Source organism: Rana temporaria, chromosome 4, assembly GCF_905171775.1.
Source record: "Rana temporaria chromosome 4, aRanTem1.1, whole genome shotgun sequence".
NCBI classification, from domain to species: Eukaryota; Metazoa; Chordata; class Amphibia; order Anura; family Ranidae; genus Rana; species Rana temporaria.
The window spans coordinates 44752838-44773043 of NC_053492.1; the positions used below are offsets into that span (position 1 = coordinate 44752838).

At 44.3% G+C, this 20206-nt stretch overlaps 1 protein-coding gene across 1 annotated transcript in view; it reads left to right on the forward strand.

Moving 5' to 3' along the window:
- The first annotated feature begins 319 nt into the window (after positions 1-319).
- Positions 320-20206, forward strand: part of MCM3 (minichromosome maintenance complex component 3) — a 45109-nt gene continuing 25222 nt past the window's right edge. Inside the window, exons 1-2 of the mRNA XM_040348349.1 lie at positions 320-514; positions 18591-18703. Coding sequence (XP_040204283.1) covers positions 431-514; positions 18591-18703 — 197 coding nt within the window. The 5' untranslated portion in view covers positions 320-430. The remainder of the gene's footprint in view (positions 515-18590; positions 18704-20206) is intronic.

Genomic DNA, 20206 nt, shown 5'->3' on the forward strand with positions numbered 1-20206 from the left:
CAGAAATGCTGTAGGCTGCCCTTAACAAACATGGCCACCTCGGGATTTGACGCAAAGCCATACGCTTGCGGACGTTCACTTCCGCTTCCCCGCTGCACGCTTTCAGTTACCACACCCACCCATCTTTCTCGCCCCAGCTCCTCCCCCAGGCTCCTGAATGCCCTCTCCTCTCGCTTGTAGTTACGAAACCCCGTCTCCTCAAAAAAAAGCTTTCCTTTCTCGCCCGCCCCTAAAACTTCACAACCCCGCCCCTTCTTTGTATTCTAGTAGCTGATTGGGCTGCGGCAGTTCGCGCCAGCTCGCGGCCCAATCGGAAGTTTAGTAAGGTAGCCGGTTTGGCGGGAAAGCTAGAGTTTTCGCGCCATTGACGGTGGTGGAAGAAGGACGCGGTTGATATTGTCCGCACGGAGCTTTAGAGTCACAGGAAGACATGGCCGCCTCGGGGATCGCAGAGATGGAGGACCTGGAGATCAGGGAGGCTCAGCGGGAGTATCTGGACTTCCTGGATGATGAGGTGATGCATGGGACAGGGAGACATGTGCTTCTTCTCCCCGATACCGGAGGGAGGACTTGTACCTCATTGGGGCTCATCTGCTCTAAACGCTTTAAAGTTGCCCACGTGTTCCGATTTAATGGTGACCATACACTGTGCAATCTGATTGTACGATCTGCCACCATCTCTGTACTCAAGAGCCTGCCTGATGGAAGGCACTGGGAATGGTTTAGGTCTGTCCTCCATTATTGGTGTTGGTAAAGCTAAAACGGTGTACAATCCGGTTGTATAGTGTATGGCTGGCTTTAGGTAAAACGTTGATTGTAGGCTGTATAATGTATGATCAGCCTTGCATCTACAATCAGATTGCATAGTGTATGATCAGCCTTGCATCTACAATCAGATTGCATAGTGTATGATCAGCCTTGGGTCTACACGCTATACAACCAGGGTAAGATATAAAGGATGATCATACACTATGCAATCTGATTGTAGATCCGAGGCTGATCATACACTATACAATCTGTATAATATAATGTATGATCAGCCTTGGGTCTACACACTATACAACCAAAGTAAGATATAAAGGCTGATTGTAGATCCAAGGCTGATCGCGCACACACACTATACAATCTGATTGTAGATCCAAGGCTGATCACACACTATACAATCTGATTGTAGATCCAAGGCTGATCGCACACACTATACAATCTGATTGTAGATCCAAGGCTGATCACACACTATACAATCTGATTGTAGATCCAAGGCTGATCACACACTATACAATCTGATTGTAGATCCAAGGCTGATCGCACACTATACAATCTGATTGTAGGTCCAAGGCTGATCGCACACTATACAATCTGATTGCAGATCCAAGGCTGATCGTACACACTATACAATCTGATTGTAGATCCAAGGCTGACCGCACACTATACAATCTGATTGTAGATCCAAGGCTGATCACACACTATACAATCTGATTGCAGATCCAAGGCTGATCGCACACTATACAATCTGATTGTAGATCCAAGGCTGACCGCACACTCACACTATACAATCTGATTGTAGATCCAAGGCTGATCGCACACTATACAATCTGATTGTAGATCCAAGGCTGATCGCACACTATACAATCTGATTGTAGATCCAAGGCTGATCACACACTATACAATCTGATTGTAGATCCAAGGCTGATCGCACACTATACAATCTGATTGTAGATCCAAGGCTGATCACACACTATACAATCTGATTGTAGATCCAAGGCTGATCACACACTATACAATCTGATTGTAGATCCAAGGCTGACCGCACACTATACAATCTGATTGTAGATCCAAGGCTGATCACACACTATACAATCTGATTGTAGATGCAAGGCTGATCGCACACTATACAATCTGATTGCAGATCCAAGGCTGATCACACACTATACAATCTGATTGTAGATCCAAGGCTGACCGCACACTCACACTATACAATCTGATTGTAGATCCAAGGCTGATCACACACTATACAATCTGATTGCAGATCCAAGGCTGATCACACACTATACAATCTGATTGTAGATGCAAGGCTGACCGCACACTCACACTATACAATCTGATTGTAGATCCAAGGCTGATCGCACACTATACAATCTGATTGTAGATCCAAGGCTGATCGCACACTATACAATCTGATTGTAGATGCAAGGCTGATCACACACTATACAATCTGATTGTAGATCCAAGGCTGATCACACACTATACAATCTGATTGCAGATCCAAGGCTGATCACACACTATACAATCTGATTGTAGATCCAAGGCTGATCATACACACTATACAATCTGATTGTAGATCCAAGGCTGACCGCACACTATACAATCTGATTGTAGATCCAAGGCTGACCGCACACTATACAATCTGATTGTAGATCCAAGGCTGACCGCACACTATACAATCTGATTGTAGATCCAAGGCTGATCACACACTATACAATCTGATTGTAGATCCAAGGCTGACCGCACACTCACACTATACAATCTGATTGTAGATCCAAGGCTGATCGCACACTATACAATCTGATTGTAGATCCAAGGCTGACCGCACACTATACAATCTGATTGTAGACCCAAGGCTGATCACACACTATACAATCTGATTGTAGATCCAAGGCTGATCACACACTCACACTATACAATCTGATTGTAGATCCAAGGCTGACCGCACACTCACACTATACAATCTGATTGTAGATCCAAGGCTGATCACACACTATACAATCTGATTGTAGATCCAAGGCTGATCGCACACTATACAATCTGATTGTAGATCCAAGGCTGACCGCACACGCACACTATACAATCTGATTGCAGATCCAAGGCTGATCACACACTATACAATCTGATTGTAGATCCAAGGCTGATCACACACTATACAATCTGATTGTAAATCCAAGGCTGATCACACACTATACAATCTGATTGTAGATCCAAGGCTGACCGCACACTATACAATCTGATTGTAGATCCAAGGCTGATCACACACTCACACTATACAATCTGATTGTAGATCCAAGGCTGATCACACACTATACAATCTGATTGCAGATCCAAGGCTGATCGCACACTATACAATCTGATTGTAGATCCAAGGCTGACCGCACACTCACACTATACAATCTGATTGCAGATCCAAGGCTGATCACACACTATACAATCTGATTGTAAATCCAAGGCTGATCACACACTATACAATCTGATTGTAGATCCAAGGCTGATCACGCACTATACAATCTGATTGTAGATGCAAGGCTGATCGCACACTATACAATCTGATTGTAGATCCAAGGCTGATCACGCACTATACAATCTGATTGTAGATCCAAGGCTGATCACACACTATACAATCTGATTGTAGATCCAAGGCTGATCACACACTATACAATCTGATTGTAGATCCAAGGCTGATCACACACTCACACTATACAATCTGATTGTAGATCCAAGGCTGATCACACACTATACAATCTGATTGTAGATCCAAGGCTGATCACACACTATACAATCTGATTGTAGATCCAAGGCTGATCACACACGCACACTATACAATCTGATTGCAGATCCAAGGCTGATCGCACACTATACAATCTGATTGTAGATCCAAGGCTGATCATACACACTATACAATCTGATTGTAGATCCAAGGCTGATCACACACTATACAATCTGATTGTAAATCCAAGGCTGATCACACACTATACAATCTGATTGTAGATCCAAGGCTGACCGCACACTATACAATCTGATTGTAGATGCAAGGCTGACCGCACACTATACAATCTGATTGTAGATCCAAGGCTGATCACACACTATACAATCTGATTGCAGATCCAAGGCTGATCGCACACTATACAATCTGATTGTAGATCCAAGGCTGATCACACACTCACACTATACAATCTGATTGTAGATGCAAGGCTGATCACACACGCACACTATACAATCTGATTGTAGATCCAAGGCTGATCACACACTATACAATCTGATTGTAGATCCAAGGCTGACCGCACACTATACAATCTGATTGTAGATCCAAGGCTGACCGCACACTATACAATCTGATTGTAGATCCAAGGCTGATCGCACACTATACAATCTGATTGTAGATCCAAGGCTGATCACACACTATACAATCTGATTGTAGATCCAAGGCTGATCACACACTATACAATCTGATTGTAGATCCAAGGCTGATCACGCACTATACAATCTGATTGTAGATGCAAGGCTGACCGCACACTATACAATCTGATTGTAGATGCAAGGCTGATCGCACACTATACAATCTGATTGTAGATCCAAGGCTGACCGCACACTATACAATCTGATTGTAGATCCAAGGCTGACCGCACACTATACAATCTGATTGTAGATCCAAGGCTGATCACACACTATACAATCTGATTGTAGATCCAAGGCTGATCGCACACTATACAATCTGATTGTAGATCCAAGGCTGATCACACACTCACACTATACAATCTGATTGTAGATCCAAGGCTGATCGCACACTATACAATCTGATTGTAGATCCAAGGCTGATCGCACACTATACAATCTGATTGTAGATCCAAGGCTGATCACACACTATACAATCTGATTGCAGATCCAAGGCTGATCACACACTATACAATCTGATTGCAGATCCAAGGCTGATCGCACACTATACAATCTGATTGTAGATCCAAGGCTGATCGCACACTCACACTATACAATCTGATTGCAGATCCAAGGCTGACCGCACACTCACACTATACAATCTGATTGCAGATCCAAGGCTGATCGCACACTATACAATCTGATTGTAGATCCAAGGCTGATCACGCACTCACACTATACAATCTGATTGTAGATCCAAGGCTGATCGCACACTATACAATCTGATTGTAGATCCAAGGCTGATCACACACTATACAATCTGATTGCAGATCCAAGGCTGATCGCACACTCACACTATACAATCTGATTGTAGATCCAAGGCTGACCGCACACTATACAATCTGATTGTAGATCCAAGGCTGATCACACACTATACAATCTGATTGTAAATCCAAGGCTGATCACACACTATACAATCTGATTGTAGATCCAAGGCTGATCGCACACTATACAATCTGATTGTAGATCCAAGGCTGATCACACACTATACAATCTGATTGTAAATCCAAGGCTGATCACACACTATACAATCTGATTGTAGATCCAAGGCTGATCACACACTCACACTATACAATCTGATTGTAGATCCAAGGCTGACCGCACACGCACACTATACAATCTGATTGTAGATCCAAGGCTGATCACACACTATACAATCTGATTGTAGATCCAAGGCTGATCACACACTATACAATCTGATTGTAGATCCAAGGCTGATCACACACTATACAATCTGATTGTAGATCCAAGGCTGATCACACACTCACACTATACAATCTGATTGTAGATCCAAGGCTGATCGCACACTATACAATCTGATTGTAGATCCAAGGCTGATCACACACGCACACTATACAATCTGATTGTAGATCCAAGGCTGATCGCACACTATACAATCTGATTGTAGATCCAAGGCTGATCACACACTATACAATCTGATTGCAGATCCAAGGCTGATCACACACTATACAATCTGATTGCAGATCCAAGGCTGATCGCACACTATACAATCTGATTGTAGATGCAAGGCTGATCATACACACTATACAATCTGATTGTAGATGCAAGGCTGACCGCACACTATACAATCTGATTGTAGATCCAAGGCTGATCACACACTATACAATCTGATTGCAGATCCAAGGCTGATCACACACTATACAATCTGATTGTAGATCCAAGGCTGACCGCACACTATACAATCTGATTGTAGATCCAAGGCTGACCGCACACTATACAATCTGATTGTAGATCCAAGGCTGATCACACACTATACAATCTGATTGTAGATCCAAGGCTGATCACGCACTATACAATCTGATTGTAGATGCAAGGCTGACCGCACACTATACAATCTGATTGTAGATCCAAGGCTGATCACGCACTATACAATCTGATTGCAGATCCAAGGCTGATCACACACTATACAATCTGATTGCAGATCCAAGGCTGATCGCACACTATACAATCTGATTGTAGATCCAAGGCTGATCACACACTATACAATCTGATTGTAGATCCAAGGCTGATCGCACACTATACAATCTGATTGTAGATCCAAGGCTGATCACACACTCACACTATACAATCTGATTGCAGATCCAAGGCTGATCACACACTATACAATCTGATTGTAAATCCAAGGCTGATCACACACTATACAATCTGATTGTAGATCCAAGGCTGATCGCACACTATACAATCTGATTGTAGATCCAAGGCTGACCGCACACACTATACAATCTGATTGTAGATCCAAGGCTGATCACACACTATACAATCTGATTGTAGATCCAAGGCTGATCACACACGCACACTATACAATCTGATTGTAGATCCAAGGCTGATCGCACACTATACAATCTGATTGTAGATCCAAGGCTGACCGCACACTATACAATCTGATTGTAGATCCAAGGCTGACCGCACACTATACAATCTGATTGTAGATCCAAGGCTGATCACACACGCACACTATACAATCTGATTGTAGATCCAAGGCTGATCGCACACTATACAATCTGATTGCAGATCCAAGGCTGATCACGCACTATACAATCTGATTGCAGATCCAAGGCTGATCGCACACTATACAATCTGATTGTAGATCCAAGGCTGATCACACACTATACAATCTGATTGTAGATCCAAGGCTGACCACACACTCACACTATACAATCTGATTGCAGATCCAAGGCTGATCGCACACTATACAATCTGATTGTAGATCCAAGGCTGATCACGCACTATACAATCTGATTGTAGATCCAAGGCTGATCACACACTATACAATCTGATTGTAGATCCAAGGCTGACCGCACACTATACAATCTGATTGTAGATCCAAGGCTGATCACGCACTATACAATCTGATTGTAGATGCAAGGCTGACCGCACACTATACAATCTGATTGTAGATCCAAGGCTGATCACGCACTATACAATCTGATTGCAGATCCAAGGCTGATCACACACTATACAATCTGATTGCAGATCCAAGGCTGATCGCACACTATACAATCTGATTGTAGATCCAAGGCTGATCACACACTATACAATCTGATTGTAGATCCAAGGCTGATCGCACACTATACAATCTGATTGTAGATCCAAGGCTGATCACACACTCACACTATACAATCTGATTGCAGATCCAAGGCTGATCACACACTATACAATCTGATTGTAAATCCAAGGCTGATCACACACTATACAATCTGATTGTAGATCCAAGGCTGATCGCACACTATACAATCTGATTGTAGATCCAAGGCTGACCGCACACACTATACAATCTGATTGTAGATCCAAGGCTGATCACACACTATACAATCTGATTGTAGATCCAAGGCTGATCACACACGCACACTATACAATCTGATTGTAGATCCAAGGCTGATCGCACACTATACAATCTGATTGTAGATCCAAGGCTGACCGCACACTATACAATCTGATTGTAGATCCAAGGCTGACCGCACACTATACAATCTGATTGTAGATCCAAGGCTGATCACACACTCACACTATACAATCTGATTGTAGATCCAAGGCTGATCACACACTATACAATCTGATTGCAGATCCAAGGCTGATCGCACACTATACAATCTGATTGTAGATCCAAGGCTGACCGCACACTCACACTATACAATCTGATTGCAGATCCAAGGCTGATCACACACTATACAATCTGATTGTAAATCCAAGGCTGATCACACACTATACAATCTGATTGTAGATCCAAGGCTGATCACGCACTATACAATCTGATTGTAGATGCAAGGCTGATCGCACACTATACAATCTGATTGTAGATCCAAGGCTGATCACGCACTATACAATCTGATTGTAGATCCAAGGCTGATCACACACTATACAATCTGATTGTAGATCCAAGGCTGATCACACACTATACAATCTGATTGTAGATCCAAGGCTGATCACACACTCACACTATACAATCTGATTGTAGATCCAAGGCTGATCACACACTATACAATCTGATTGTAGATCCAAGGCTGATCACACACTATACAATCTGATTGTAGATCCAAGGCTGATCACACACGCACACTATACAATCTGATTGCAGATCCAAGGCTGATCGCACACTATACAATCTGATTGTAGATCCAAGGCTGATCATACACACTATACAATCTGATTGTAGATCCAAGGCTGATCACACACTATACAATCTGATTGTAAATCCAAGGCTGATCACACACTATACAATCTGATTGTAGATCCAAGGCTGACCGCACACTATACAATCTGATTGTAGATGCAAGGCTGACCGCACACTATACAATCTGATTGTAGATCCAAGGCTGATCACACACTATACAATCTGATTGCAGATCCAAGGCTGATCGCACACTATACAATCTGATTGTAGATCCAAGGCTGATCACACACTCACACTATACAATCTGATTGTAGATGCAAGGCTGATCACACACGCACACTATACAATCTGATTGTAGATCCAAGGCTGATCACACACTATACAATCTGATTGTAGATCCAAGGCTGACCGCACACTATACAATCTGATTGTAGATCCAAGGCTGACCGCACACTATACAATCTGATTGTAGATCCAAGGCTGATCGCACACTATACAATCTGATTGTAGATCCAAGGCTGATCACACACTATACAATCTGATTGTAGATCCAAGGCTGATCACACACTATACAATCTGATTGTAGATCCAAGGCTGATCACGCACTATACAATCTGATTGTAGATGCAAGGCTGACCGCACACTATACAATCTGATTGTAGATGCAAGGCTGATCGCACACTATACAATCTGATTGTAGATCCAAGGCTGACCGCACACTATACAATCTGATTGTAGATCCAAGGCTGACCGCACACTATACAATCTGATTGTAGATCCAAGGCTGATCACACACTCACACTATACAATCTGATTGCAGATCCAAGGCTGATCACACACTATACAATCTGATTGTAGATCCAAGGCTGACCGCACACTATACAATCTGATTGTAGATCCAAGGCTGACCGCACACTATACAATCTGATTGTAGATCCAAGGCTGACCGCACACTATACAATCTGATTGTAGATCCAAGGCTGATCACACACTATACAATCTGATTGTAGATCCAAGGCTGATCGCACACTATACAATCTGATTGTAGATCCAAGGCTGATCACACACTCACACTATACAATCTGATTGTAGATCCAAGGCTGATCGCACACTATACAATCTGATTGTAGATCCAAGGCTGATCGCACACTATACAATCTGATTGTAGATCCAAGGCTGATCACACACTATACAATCTGATTGCAGATCCAAGGCTGATCACACACTATACAATCTGATTGCAGATCCAAGGCTGATCGCACACTATACAATCTGATTGTAGATCCAAGGCTGATCGCACACTCACACTATACAATCTGATTGCAGATCCAAGGCTGACCGCACACTCACACTATACAATCTGATTGCAGATCCAAGGCTGATCGCACACTATACAATCTGATTGTAGATCCAAGGCTGATCACGCACTCACACTATACAATCTGATTGTAGATCCAAGGCTGATCGCACACTATACAATCTGATTGTAGATCCAAGGCTGATCACACACTATACAATCTGATTGCAGATCCAAGGCTGATCGCACACTCACACTATACAATCTGATTGTAGATCCAAGGCTGACCGCACACTATACAATCTGATTGTAGATCCAAGGCTGATCACACACTATACAATCTGATTGTAAATCCAAGGCTGATCACACACTATACAATCTGATTGTAGATCCAAGGCTGATCGCACACTATACAATCTGATTGTAGATCCAAGGCTGATCACACACTATACAATCTGATTGTAAATCCAAGGCTGATCACACACTATACAATCTGATTGTAGATCCAAGGCTGATCACACACGCACACTATACAATCTGATTGTAGATCCAAGGCTGATCACACACTCACACTATACAATCTGATTGTAGATCCAAGGCTGACCGCACACGCACACTATACAATCTGATTGTAGATCCAAGGCTGATCACACACTATACAATCTGATTGTAGATCCAAGGCTGATCACACACTATACAATCTGATTGTAGATCCAAGGCTGATCACACACTATACAATCTGATTGTAGATCCAAGGCTGATCACACACTCACACTATACAATCTGATTGTAGATCCAAGGCTGATCGCACACTATACAATCTGATTGTAGATCCAAGGCTGATCACACACGCACACTATACAATCTGATTGTAGATCCAAGGCTGATCGCACACTATACAATCTGATTGTAGATCCAAGGCTGATCACACACTATACAATCTGATTGCAGATCCAAGGCTGATCACACACTATACAATCTGATTGCAGATCCAAGGCTGATCGCACACTATACAATCTGATTGTAGATGCAAGGCTGATCATACACACTATACAATCTGATTGTAGATGCAAGGCTGACCGCACACTATACAATCTGATTGTAGATCCAAGGCTGATCACACACTATACAATCTGATTGCAGATCCAAGGCTGATCACACACTATACAATCTGATTGTAGATCCAAGGCTGACCGCACACTATACAATCTGATTGTAGATCCAAGGCTGACCGCACACTATACAATCTGATTGTAGATCCAAGGCTGATCACACACTATACAATCTGATTGTAGATCCAAGGCTGATCACGCACTATACAATCTGATTGTAGATGCAAGGCTGACCGCACACTATACAATCTGATTGTAGATCCAAGGCTGATCACGCACTATACAATCTGATTGCAGATCCAAGGCTGATCACACACTATACAATCTGATTGCAGATCCAAGGCTGATCGCACACTATACAATCTGATTGTAGATCCAAGGCTGATCACACACTATACAATCTGATTGTAGATCCAAGGCTGATCGCACACTATACAATCTGATTGTAGATCCAAGGCTGATCACACACTCACACTATACAATCTGATTGCAGATCCAAGGCTGATCACACACTATACAATCTGATTGTAAATCCAAGGCTGATCACACACTATACAATCTGATTGTAGATCCAAGGCTGATCGCACACTATACAATCTGATTGTAGATCCAAGGCTGACCGCACACACTATACAATCTGATTGTAGATCCAAGGCTGATCACACACTATACAATCTGATTGTAGATCCAAGGCTGATCACACACGCACACTATACAATCTGATTGTAGATCCAAGGCTGATCGCACACTATACAATCTGATTGTAGATCCAAGGCTGACCGCACACTATACAATCTGATTGTAGATCCAAGGCTGACCGCACACTATACAATCTGATTGTAGATCCAAGGCTGATCACACACGCACACTATACAATCTGATTGTAGATCCAAGGCTGATCGCACACTATACAATCTGATTGCAGATCCAAGGCTGATCACGCACTATACAATCTGATTGCAGATCCAAGGCTGATCGCACACTATACAATCTGATTGTAGATCCAAGGCTGATCACACACTATACAATCTGATTGTAGATCCAAGGCTGACCACACACTCACACTATACAATCTGATTGCAGATCCAAGGCTGATCGCACACTATACAATCTGATTGTAGATCCAAGGCTGATCACGCACTATACAATCTGATTGTAGATCCAAGGCTGATCACACACTATACAATCTGATTGTAGATCCAAGGCTGACCGCACACTATACAATCTGATTGTAGATCCAAGGCTGATCACGCACTATACAATCTGATTGTAGATGCAAGGCTGACCGCACACTATACAATCTGATTGTAGATCCAAGGCTGATCACGCACTATACAATCTGATTGCAGATCCAAGGCTGATCACACACTATACAATCTGATTGCAGATCCAAGGCTGATCGCACACTATACAATCTGATTGTAGATCCAAGGCTGATCACACACTATACAATCTGATTGTAGATCCAAGGCTGATCACACACTATACAATCTGATTGTAGATCCAAGGCTGATCACACACTCACACTATACAATCTGATTGCAGATCCAAGGCTGATCACACACTATACAATCTGATTGTAAATCCAAGGCTGATCACACACTATACAATCTGATTGTAGATCCAAGGCTGATCGCACACTATACAATCTGATTGTAGATCCAAGGCTGACCGCACACACTATACAATCTGATTGTAGATCCAAGGCTGATCACACACTATACAATCTGATTGTAGATCCAAGGCTGATCACACACGCACACTATACAATCTGATTGTAGATCCAAGGCTGATCGCACACTATACAATCTGATTGTAGATCCAAGGCTGACCGCACACTATACAATCTGATTGTAGATCCAAGGCTGACCGCACACTATACAATCTGATTGTAGATCCAAGGCTGATCACACACGCACACTATACAATCTGATTGTAGATCCAAGGCTGATCGCACACTATACAATCTGATTGCAGATCCAAGGCTGATCACGCACTATACAATCTGATTGCAGATCCAAGGCTGATCGCACACTATACAATCTGATTGTAGATCCAAGGCTGATCACACACTATACAATCTGATTGTAGATCCAAGGCTGACCACACACTCACACTATACAATCTGATTGCAGATCCAAGGCTGATCGCACACTATACAATCTGATTGTAGATCCAAGGCTGATCACGCACTATACAATCTGATTGTAGATCCAAGGCTGATCACACACTATACAATCTGATTGTAGATCCAAGGCTGACCGCACACTCACACTATACAATCTGATTGTAGATCCAAGGCTGATCGCACACTATACAATCTGATTGTAGATCCAAGGCTGATCGCACACTATACAATCTGATTGCAGATCCAAGGCTGATCACGCACTATACAATCTGATTGCAGATCCAAGGCTGATCACACACTATACAATCTGATTGTAGATCCAAGGCTGATCACACACTATACAATCTGATTGTAGATCCAAGGCTGACCGCACACTCACACTATACAATCTGATTGTAGATCCAAGGCTGATCGCACACTATACAATCTGATTGTAGATCCAAGGCTGATCACACACTATACAATCTGATTGTAGATCCAAGGCTGATCGCACACTATACAATCTGATTGTAGATCCAAGGCTGACCGCACACTATACAATCTGATTGTAGATCCAAGGCTGACCGCACACTCACACTATACAATCTGATTGTAGGTCCAAGGCTGATCACACACGCACACTATACAATCTGATTGCAGATCCAAGGCTGATCACACACTATACAATCTGATTGTAGATCCAAGGCTGATCACACACTATACAATCTGATTGTAGATCCAAGGCTGATCGCACACTATACAATCTGATTGCAGATCCAAGGCTGATCACACACGCACACTATACAATCTGATTGCAGATCCAAGGCTGATCGCACACTATACAATCTGATTGTAAGTATAATGGAGATTTTACAGGCAGCTACCTGATTGGCTAATGCATGCATTGTTTACTTTACATTGTTTTTGTAAATCTAAAAGGAAGCAGATTGCTTGATTAGATTGTATAGTGTGTGGCTGTATTAGAGGAGTTTGCATGGTCAGATTGTATAGTGTAGGATTTCCTTAGTACATTGTACAGTGTGTGGCTGCTGTAAACAGGAGATTACTCGGATTGTATAGTGTGTAGGTGTCTTAAAGAAAAGTTCCAGTCAAAAGTGGAAGTGCTGCTTTAAACCCCTTGCCACCCAGGCTGATTCTGACACTTCTCTTCTACATATAAAAATCAGAGTCCCTAGATCAGTGATGGTGAACCTTGGCACTCCAGATGTTTTGGAACTACATTTCACATGATGCTCAACTACAATGCAGAGTGCACAAGCATCATGGGAAATGTAGTTCCAAAACATCTTGGAGAGAAAAGAGGCCAATCATGGCTGATTACGATGTAAACAGGAAGAGCCATAGATCTGACAGATGCGTGTGGAGGAGAGCCGATCTCCTGACGGGGGTCTGTGCTGATTGTTAGAACAGCCCCCCCTCAGATACCCACCCAAGACCACCAGGGATATCCATCACACTGGACCACCAGGCAGCTGCCAATCAGTGCCCATCCCCAATGCCTGCCAGTGTTGCCTATCAGTGCCCGTCAGTGAAGGAGAAAACATACTTATTTACAACATTTTATAACAGAAACAAAAGATTTTTTTTTTTTCAAAGTTCTTTATTTACTCACAACAAAGAGCACGTCCACATGGATCACAGCAACAGCATGTAAACATTAACATCTTCACACGTACAAGCATAAACCAGTAAAGTGCGGCAAAATAGTGGGTATAACAAAGTCAGTGGGCCGTTAGCTCTGTGCCCGTGGCACCGAGCCTGCCTAATCCCCTCCCGATGATCTTGCCACTAAAAGATCGTCCATTCGCGGAGTGCGGGCATGAAGTCAGAGATCCGCAGACACGCCCTCCTTTTTCCAATATCAAGAAAGAGGAAAATAAGGAAAGAGAGTAAAGCGGCAGGGAGTATCCCTTCCCGCCACTCATTCGAAGATTAGAGAAAGGCTGCCGCCTCGGGAGTTGGGGTCAAAAGACATTTTATAACAGAAAAAAAAGAACCCCCCCCCTTTTTTTTTTTATTTATTTGGAGTGTAAAAACTAAAAACCGCAGAGGTGATCAAATACCACCAAATTAAATGCTCTATTTGTGGGAACAAAATATAAAAAAATCTGTTTGGGTACAGTGTAGCATGACCGCGCAATTGTCATTTAAACAGCGATGAAAGCTGAAAATTGGCTTGGGCAGGAAGGGGGTGTAAGTGCCCGGTATTGAAGTGGTTAAAGCGGTAGTAACCCGCTGTAAAAAAAAACCTGCAAGGCAATGGCATTGCATACTAGCACATTATGAAATACTCACCTTAGAAAGAAGCCCCCACAGCAGAGTCCGGTCACCGCTGAGGGGGCTGACCTGCTTATTCCAGGTTCATGGGCTCTGGCGCTGTGAGTTGCCGGAGCCGCAATGATATCTCCCCGCATGCGCGGGCGGAGCACTTGGTTCTGGCAAGAAGGTGTGCCGGTCCTTCAGAGCTCATGCGCAACTGACGTCGGCATCCGGAGGGAATATCTCCTAAATGGTGCAGGTTTGGGAGATATTAATTTTACCTACAGAGAAGCCTTGCGGCTTCACTGCCCAGTTCCCTACTGCGTGAGTAGCCGCGGCGTGCCGTCACTGGTCCCCGCTCTCTCCTGAGAACAGTGTTACCCAAAAAGACAGCGGTGGGGTGACACGAAGGGGCGTGACTCCCGCGGGAGTCGATACCGGGAAGTGGGTGCAAATACCTGTATTATACAGGTATCTGCACCTCCCTCCCCCTGAAAGGTGCCAAATGTGACACCGGAGGGGGGGAGGGTTCCGAAAAAGCGGAAGTTCCATTTTTGGGTGGGGCTCTGCTTTAAAGGAAAAGTATGGGTTTCTTTTTTTTTTTAAGATTCATACTTTCCTCGGTGGATGGAGCAGACCGATGCTCCATCTGTTTCCCGTCGTGTCTGCACTGAAAACCGAGCCACCGAACATCGCCGCTGGCTCGGGTCCCGCAGATCCCCCGACAGGGGTGTATTTAGGTTTTGTGCTGCCCTAGGCCTGACTAAACTCGTGCACCCCCTAATTTAAATATGACACACCCCTTGCGGTTTAAGACCCACCCTGAAATTTTCAAGTGGGGACACTAGTTCCGATGGCCTGGGGGGGAGGCAATGGATTCCCTTAATTTGCATAGATTTCCTCTCACTTCCTGTTTGGCTATGGAACAGGAAGTGAAGGGAAATCTCTGCAATGGGACAGGGATGGTAAAAAATTAGAAGCGACGCCCCCCCCCTCACAGTTGCAGAATGCCAACCGCCTACATACTGGAAGCAGTGCGGCCGATTTATGGGGGCGCTAAACTAATTTGCCCAACAGTGTAGCGCAAGCCGGCGGGGACACTGTCCGTGCTGCCCCCTGCAAAGTGCTACCCTAGGCCTGGGCCTTGTTGGCCTAGGCCAGGATACAGCATTGTCCCCCGAGAGGAAAGGGGCTGACTGTCAGTCAGCCTCTCTCCTCTCTGCTTCTCCACGCTCATTGGAGAGCTGAGCCGTGGAGGGGCGGGGAGAGGCTGTCTCAGTGGCTCGCTGAGACTGCCATCAATCAGGGCAGCTGGCGGATCCCGACTTGGGGAAGTCGTGATGATGCGCTGCCCCGACTGATGGCAGTGACGTCAGCTGAAAACGGGTCACAGGACCGCAAAACGAATTACACTCCTGTGACCCAGAGGAGAAGCCCAGCCTAAAAAGCTCAGGCCGGACTTCTCCTTTAATCAGTACAGTTGTCGTCTGAAAATACAATACAAATACAACACGTGATGACATCAATTTGATTTTGTTTTAAAAAAAAATATTCTGTCGCACAAGAATTTTCGGAACTTTAGTAAACTCTTGAGGTTTGATATACGACTAGCATGCACACAAACAGGCGATCGGTCGTCCAATTTTTCAGATTGTGTGTACTTGTGTCTTGATGGCACATTTACACCACAATCTCCATGGTTGCATTTGCAGTATGTTGCACGTGTTTTGTTGAATTTGCATGTGTTTGTGGTGTTTACATGTGAAAATGCAGCATTCTCTACTTGTTTTGAAATGCAGATGAAATCCCCACAATATGTGTTTGCACAGCGCCTGGTGTAAACGAGCCCCCGAGGGTTGGTGGTCGGATTAGAATGAGGATACAGGTCACCTGGCACCGTGTGAATTGCGGCAGGAAATCAAGTTTTTGTACCATATGCATTCATTACCTGGGTTACACTCATTTTACCAGTCTGGGTGCGGATATTAATCATTTGAACCCCACTCATGCAAATGCTCCGATATCTAAAATACCTTTTGTGGTGCGATTTGAGTCCATACAAAATGAATGGGCTCAAATTTCACTGCAAAGAATCAAATGCAATTTGAACAGGAGTCGGTAGATAAATGTTTAGACTCCTAAATGTTCCGACACTCTAAATTTAGTAGGAGTCGGAGTCGCTGCATTGTTTGCTGACTCCGACTCTAGGTACCCAAAATTTCCTCCGACTCCACAGCCCTGGTTTCCTGTCCAAATCGCGTGCGCTTTCCTGCACCGCTCCTTGTCATAAGCCTGGTACACACGATCAGATTTTCCGCGGACAAAGAGTAGGACTTTAGTCCGAAGGGCATTGGCCATGAACTTGTCTTGCATACAAACGGCACATAATTGTTTGCCAACAAACACGAAACAACTTGGTTTTTCAGCTCTTCAGCGCCATCCTTTGGGCAACTTCTGTAATGTTGTGTTATGGTGAGCATTGCTTCTGAGCATGCGTGTTTGTACTTAGAATTTTTTGACTTCTGATAATCCGACAACACACATTTTTGTTGACGGAAGGTTTTAAAGCGTGCTATCCCACATTTGTTGGTGGATAATCCGACAACATGGAGCGTACAAACGGTTGCATTTTCCAACAGCCTGTCGTCACACAATTCTCGATGGAAAATCCGATCGTGTGTATGAGGCTATGGTGACTTCAGCCTGGCCTCACACAGTGGGGGAAATCTGATTTGGACAGGAATCGCACCGCATTCTTGCTCAAATCGTATGCGATTGTTTGCAGTGCAATTTGAGCCCATTCATTTTGTGTGGGCTCAAATCACACCAGAAAGGTATTGGTATTCGGCGAGTATTTGACCGAAAGTGTCAGTACTTTTAGTCGCTGATTTAAAAAAAACGGTAAGGGTTCCACCTTTTTCATTACCATCAGATTGCAGGATGTGTGCAGATTATGGTAAGCTTAAGGACCGCCTAACGCTGATATACGTCGGCAGAATGGCACGGCTGGGCACAGGCACGTACAGGTACGTCGCCTTTAAAAGCCCAGCCATCGGTCGTGCTCGCGACCCGGTACAAAGCTCCGTGATCGGATCGCCGCCGGTGTCCCGCGATCGCGTCACAGGAGCTGAAGAACGGGGAGAGGTGAGTGTAAACAAACCTTCCCTGTTGTTCTGTGCGGCAGTGTCAGTGATCGTCTGTTCCCTGTTATAGGGAACGACGATCAATGACGTTACACCTACCTTTCAGCATTTATCAGGTAATTGTGGTATACAGAACAGCCAAAAAGTTATTTAGTGGCAATATTTTAATGTAAAAAGATTTATAAGCTGTGGGCACTGTGGAGGGGGAGGGCGCAGATTAACTATTTGCATATTATCTGAAGGAATGATCCTTGTGAGGAATAAAGGTGCGAGTAAAGGAAGGAGATTTAATGTTCCAATGTATTTCCCTCCTATTCAGGAAGATCAGGGGATTTATCAGAGCAAAGTCCGAGACATGATCAGCGATAACCAGTGTCGTCTCATTGTCAATATCAATGATCTCCGGAGGAAGAATGAGAAGAGAGCCAGTCAGTGAGTACAGCCTGGAAATTGGGTACCTCTCTGGTAAATGGGGGGGGTTGCTGGGACATGTGATCTATAGATTGTCAGCAATCATCACTTGGAAGGATCATCGGGTATCTATTGCTCTTCTCAAACAGATGCAACTTAAAGCGGATGTGCCACGGGAACATAATATTAAAAGCCAGCAGCTACAAATACTGCAGCTGCTGACTTTTAATATTAGGACACTTACCTGTCCTGGAGTCAAGCGCCGATCGCAGCAGAGCACGAGCGATCGCTCGTCTCTCTGCTGCTCCCCCCCGCCATCCACGCTCAGGGAACCAGGAAGTGAAGCGCTGCGGCTTCACTGCCCGGTTCCCTACGGCGCATGCGCGAGTCACGCCGCGCCAGCCGATTGGCTCCCGCTGTGTGTTGGGAGCCGAGTGTTCCCAGCACACAATGGGCGACAGACGGGATGTGACGGAATGCCCGTCTTTTGCCCGTAGCGTGTGGCCGGAAGTGGGTGCAAATACCTGTGTCTGCACCCCCCTCCCCCCTGAAAGGTGTCTAATGTGACACCGGAGGGGGCGGGACTCCACTTTAGGGTGGAGAACCGCTTTAAATGCCAAGCCTGGAGTTGGGCCTTGTTAGGGACCCCTCACCCATATATATTGCAGCAGGGTGGCCCTCCTGCACAAAATGTCTCCCAAGCCCACCCCCCCCCCCCCCCCCCAGGGCTGGACTGGGACAAAAACGTGGCCCTGGACTTTTTCCAACCCAGGGCACAGCACATCAGGAAACAAGAACGGTTCAGGGCACATTGTTTACCTGCCAGCATGCAGAGTAGCGCATGAAGCGTGTATGATAAGTTCTCTCTAATGTCACGCTGCGGTTGCCCCCCGGCGGCCCCTCCTTCTCGTCCATCCCAGATGATGTCACAAGCAAATGGGGATGGACGAGAAAAGAGGAGTCGCCAGCGGGGAGCAGCCGCAGCGTGACATTAGAGAGAACTTATTATACACGCTTCCTGCGCTACTCTGCATGCTGGGTAGATCGCCGCGGACCTCCGACCGGCCCACAGCCATCGGCCCACCGGAAGTCTCCCCCCCCCGGCAAAGCATCCACCACACAGTTAGAAAGCACTCCCTAGGAGCACATTTTACCCTTTGATTGCCCCTGATGGTAACCCCCTCCCTGCCAGTGTCTTTAGTACAGTGGTCCCCAAAAAGTGTCAGATTTGTCCGCCACAATGTCGCAGTCCTGCTTAAGATCGCTGCCATTAAAAAATACAAATTCAATAAATCCCATAGTTTGTAGACGCTATAGCTTTTTAAATCAATTAACAATATTGATTTTTAAATCAATATACAATTATTTGTACAAGTTTTTATATATATATATATATATATATATATATATATATATATATATATATATATATATATATATATATATATATATATATATATATATATATATATATATATATATATAATTTTATTTTTTTGTTGTGTATAAACATTTTTATATTGT